At 36.4% G+C, this 5,847-nt stretch overlaps 1 protein-coding gene across 2 annotated transcripts in view; it reads left to right on the top strand.

Annotated features, from left to right (window-relative positions):
• The first annotated feature begins 637 nt into the window (after positions 1-637).
• Positions 638-5,847, top strand: part of TFAP2D (transcription factor AP-2 delta) — a 31,137-nt gene continuing 25,927 nt past the window's right edge. The window contains exons 1-3 of one of the 2 annotated variants that reach the window (XM_083178745.1): positions 638-991; positions 1,659-2,156; positions 5,031-5,091. In XM_083178745.1, coding sequence (XP_083034871.1) covers positions 953-991; positions 1,659-2,156; positions 5,031-5,091 — 598 coding nt within the window. In that variant the 5' untranslated portion in view covers positions 638-952. Of the gene's footprint in view, positions 992-1,215; positions 1,583-1,658; positions 2,157-5,030; positions 5,092-5,847 lie in introns of those variants that run through there. The other variant, XM_083178747.1, reaches the window with a different exon arrangement.

The raw sequence follows: 5,847 nt of genomic DNA, 5'->3' as shown, positions 1-5,847 counted from the left end.
TTTCCTTTTATGTACAAACGCCGAATTGACTTCTAGCATAAAATGTTCTCCTTTTGGAAGCACATCTATGATAAAATAAAATAATCTTCAATTAAATTCAATTCAATTAAAATGCTGGTTTCACATAGGTTTTTTTTAAAGACTTAAAAAAAATCAAAAAAGGGATCAAAAATACTGTTGTTTGTTTTTTATGTAGATTTAAATATATTTACAGTGTCCGTTGTTTTATTTGTTTGCCCAATATTTTCAAAATAATACTTATTATTATTATTATTATTATTATTATTATTACTATTATTATTACTATTATTATTATGTGACATCTTAATAACTGTACAGTATGTAATTTTTTTACCAAAAAAACCCCCAAAACAAACAAAAAGCGGGTGAAAAAAAGGCTAAATCAGAATAAAATAGCAACATCAAATATAAAATATAAACTTAAAACAACATAAAACATAACAAAAAAATAAAACATAAAATAACCTTTTTTCCAGGTTAAATTATAGCCATAAGATTAGAAAAAAATATATATATATAAAAAAATAAAATGAGGAAAGATCCCAGAGTTCCTTATTAGGGGAAGATACAATATTTATTCCTTGTCTCTTGGGATAAGGCTCTTGTATCTATTGTCCTCCCATCTCACACTGCTGATGCCTAATTTTCAAAACTTCTATATTACCAAGGGACCTACGACATCAGCTAAAGAATTACCCAGCAAGTACAAAATCTGAGCCAGGGAGCTGGATTTCAGCAGAGGGGAGATTTTGTTCCTGCAGGTTTTTTAAGGAGAGGAGGCAAAGGAAGGTTGATCTGTTGCATTTGCAAACCCTCTACCTTTATTTGGGGAAAGACACTTTCGGACCTACGGGAGGATTTGTGTTGCCTAAAGGAGGCGAAGCTGTTACCTTTCTACAAATTAAAAAAAAAAAAACAACCACAGGCAAACATGTCAACTTCATTCCCAGGACTTGTCCACGATTCAGAGGTATATTTCCACTTTTTTATTTCCTAGTTATGTTTTTTATTGCCTTCCTCTCCCCCACCCTCTCCCTCCCTTCCCCCTTATCCTACCCTGCACCCTAATCCAAATGCCACCGTTATAGTGAATTAATATGTGCTCCTCCAAAACTTACAGAAGATAACGAAGGAAATTCGTTATGACATCTGTCGCCTGGAATGGCATTCTGCAATACAACAGTTGTTATAACGAAAAAGGAGGGGGAAACACACAAAAAATAATCCCTTATAAAGAGCCACGGCATTAGGGGGGCAATGATTTAACGCCTGTGATCAAGTGGAACATCAGATGCTCTGATAGACAGACTGGGAAGGCTTGTGTGGGGGAGACTGGGTGTGGATGTATATTTGTCTGTGTGTTTATTCGGTGGAGATCTATCCGGCGATCTTGCCTTTTTATACCCTAGGATTGATGGTGAAATTGCCGGTTGTACTTGTACGATGCGTAATTGGGGATTTGCGCTGCGCTCTTGTGCACAATTGCGCATTGGAGGTGGCCGCTGCGCTCTATCTGCCCTGTAGTTAGGAGAACTGAGTGTGGAACCAATTCAGTATACAGGTCTGCCGTGGGTACATGCGATTTTAAATGACAACCGTATTTTTTTTGTTTGACTGTTTTTTTCCCTTCCTTCCAGATACGTCATGACGGATCAAACAGCTACCGTTTGATGCAGCTTGGATGCCTGGAATCTGTGGCCAATTCCAGCGTTGCCTATTCCTCAACATCTCCTCTGGCTTACTCCACCACCGGCACTGAGTTTGCATCCCCCTACTTCTCCACCAACCACCAGTACACCCCACTCCACCACCAGTCCTTCCACTACGAGTTCCAGCACAGCCACCCAGCAGTCAACCCAGAAGCCTATTCCCTCAACTCCCTGCACCATTCCCAGCAATACTACCAGCAGATTCACCATGGGGAGCCCACAGACTTTATCAACTTGCACAACGCCCGGGCGCTCAAGTCCTCCTGCTTGGACGACCAGAGGAGGGACTTTGGCTGCTTAGATGCCTACAGGCGGCACGATCTGTCTCTCATGAGCCATGGATCCCAGTATGGCATGCACCCAGACCAGAGGCTCCTGCCAGGCTCCAGCCTGGGACTGTCAGGAGCTGGAGGGGACGACTTCCAGGTAACACTCAGAATAAAATAATAATAATTATAATAATAAAAATAATAAAACACACAAAACAAATATTGATTCTATCACACTGTACATCGCAATCAAGTCTGACCGTAATCGCAAGCTGCCTGTTTATTGGGCGTGGCTGGGAATTAGGGCACAGGGACAAGGTAACAAAGTGGCGAAGTAAAAAATGAAATACAAATTTTCTAGATGAGAAAATATATATATATATCATAATAAAATACATATATAATAGTATAAAAGAATGTCCTATGAAACAAATTTGAAAAACAATATATTATATAAACGGAATTATATATATATATATATATATATATATATATATATATATATATATATGCGTATTCTATAAAGCTGGGTACACACAAAAGCGTATTCTGTTATAAATATAATTTTTTAATCATCTAGAGAATTTGTATTTCATTACACACCGGGATTTAAAAACGGAATACAGTCTATTATGTATAAAGCGTTTAATGTGTAAAAATATAAGAAAATATATACATATATGTATACAGTATATATATATATATATATATTATTATTATTACTATATATATATATATATATATATATATATATATATATATATATATATATATGCGGAATATGCTGCGCTATATAAGAAACTGTATATATATATATATATATATATATATATATATATATATATATATATATATATATATATATTTCTCCTCTATATTTCTATCGACATATAAAGGAATTTTTGATTGATTGATTGATTGATTGATAGATAGATAGTATTATTGCTTCCAATTCTATTTTCCCATTAAACAATCTTGTAACGGAACTGTATAATCAATTCGGTGTAAGAAGTTAATTTTAAAAACATTTTTTTTATATGCAATTATTAAAAATAATAATAAATATTAAATAATAATAATAATAATAATAATAATAATAATAACAGTAGGAACCCCGGTACTTCCTCGGTCCGTTTTGGATTATACAGTATATGTCACGCATGAGATCTGGGGCAGCGGCCGCACTGCACATTAGGTGACAGTGTACAGGGCCGGCAGCTAAATCCGACTTTCCTTGTTTAAGTGAGTAAGTCATTGCCCTGTCCCTGGCACAGGGGGCACGGAGCGGGTAACCCTCCCCAGCTCTCCCCTTATGTACAGCCTAGACCCCGCCAGTCTGCTGCTCTCCCCATCGCCAGTCACCCAGCACAGGCGCTTTCTATAGAGGGATTAGGACGTTTGCAAGGGGGAGACAAAGGCTAATTCCCCAGCAAAAGAGCACCGTAGTTTATCCAATTTGCGACTTAAAGCCATTCAACTAGTCATTTATGCAATGTCATCCGACCAAACAGGTTACCGAATTATAGAGCTGGTGACACGCTAACAAGTCAGAGCAGTGTAACACGGGCCAGCTGTTGTCTCTCACAGCAGTAATGTGTACGTGTATATATATATATATATATATATATATATATATATATATATATAACTATATATAATGAAAATAGTTCTAATTAAGAGAGGCCATTGTGCAATCTTAAAAGCAATTTAAAAGTGACCGCTGATGATATATACCTATTATATATCGGGTGTAAAAAAATAATAATAGATAGATAGACAGACAGATAGATAGATAGATAGATAGATAGATAGATAGATAGATAGATAGATACAGTATAGATAGATATATACAGTATAGGTATAGATATAGATACCTGGGTGAGTTTTATTTAATATATTGTATATGTGCATAGGAGATGGTTATACTGTATATACTGTATACAATCACACACACACACACACACACACACATATATATATATATATATATATATATATATATATATATATACATGTGTGTGAGTGTGTGTGTGTGTGTGTATGCATTTAATGTGTTATCATATAATTTCTATTATTATTATTTTATATTTACAGTTTATTTTTATTGTTTTTTTTTTATTATTTTAACTGCTGCAACAGATCCGATTTTTTATTCATTTCTAAAAGCATGCTGTCTCCACAATTCTTATATATTTTATACATACATACATACATACATACATACATGTATACATACATACATACGTACATACATACAGACAGACATACATACAGGAAAGTTTCTCCTCGCCACTCCTGTGTATTACATGGGAGAGATGTAAATAAAGTTCCCTGGGTGGGATAATACGTTTGCAGGGTGTTTAAGCCCACTGAACAGATGCACAGTCCCGGGGCCGCGAGACGCATCTTTCAGTCCCTAAAAAGATTTTCCACGGGCAACAAAAGCCCCTGTCACACCTTTCCCCATCACCGGGGTAATTTATACAGCGCTCCGTAATCACTTTAAGGCAGAACGTGTGCTCCTCTGAGGGGAGCTGACACTGAGGGGGGCAGACTGTAAGGGGGGGACATGACCTGGCTGCCTTATGCCAACATTTGCTCTTACTGCTCCTGGGGCATTAACATGAAATATAGCAGATTATAGTCATGAAAGAGTCAGTAATCCGCGTGGCTGGCACCAGGGAAATTTATTTATGTTTGTTAATATATTCCCCTACAACGTGGTCATTGCCTTGTGCGTGTGTTGTGATACATAAACTAAGCGTGAGTGTGTGTGTGTGTGTGTGTGTGTGTATATTTATTTATTTATTTGTATTTGTTTATATATATAAGTATCCGTGTATATATACTTATCATATAGATATATAGATAGGTGGATGGATAGATAGATAGATAGATAGATAGATAGATAGATAGATAGATAGATTAGATAGATAGATAGATAGATAGATAGATAGATAGATAGATAGATAGATTAGACTCCGCTATTATATGGGTTTAGGACAGGTACTAACCTATTCTGTATTCACAGGGATCGGTGGAGGCCCAGTGTGGATTAGTGCTGAACAGCCAAGGAGGGGTGATAAGGAGAGGTAAATACCGTAACCATGGTTCTCTATGTGTATTTCTATGTCATGCCAATATAATTTGATACATTGCTTGGTGTTGCGGGTTGAGGGCATTGGTGAGGGCACGTTTATGCATTTCAGCCGTTATTCCTAGCAGTGACCTTCTATCTGATAGAGATACATTGAATAATGCAATTGGATTATTAAATGGGGGTGCTCTTGTGGAACTACAGGTCTAGACCTATACTACAGTATACTAATATGTGCTACTCTATTTGGCTTTATACTGTTATACTCTGTTCTGTACTCCCATGTACTGCTCTACACGTCACTACACTACTACAGTACATACTACTCTACACTGCTCTGTACACCTATGTTCTGTTCTATACTGCTATATATACTTCTATATCCTACTATTTGCTGTGCCATATTGCAATATACTGTTTTATATGGCAATAGTGTGCCATATATAACCCTTTATCATGGGTCTTCAAACTGCGGCCCTCCAAGATGTTGTGAAACTACAAATCCCAGCATGCCTTGCCACAGTTTTGCCATGAGAGAGTGTTAAAACGGTGGCAAGGCATGCTGGGATTTGTAGTTTCACAAATTTGTAGCGCACTGTAATCCTATATTCTCCATAATACGTCCCTATGCATTCCATATGCAGCAATATACTGCAATTTACTGAAATATGCTACTTCTAGCTCCTATATGGCTTTATATTTATATATACTGTACTACTGTATACTGCTATATATTGCTGTATACTGCTAT

The sequence above is a fragment of the Crinia signifera genome, chromosome 3 (assembly GCF_055691185.1).
Source record: "Crinia signifera chromosome 3, ASM5569118v1, whole genome shotgun sequence".
In the NCBI taxonomy this organism is placed as follows: domain Eukaryota; kingdom Metazoa; phylum Chordata; class Amphibia; order Anura; family Myobatrachidae; genus Crinia; species Crinia signifera.
This window is presented reverse-complemented; position numbering and strand designations above follow the sequence as displayed.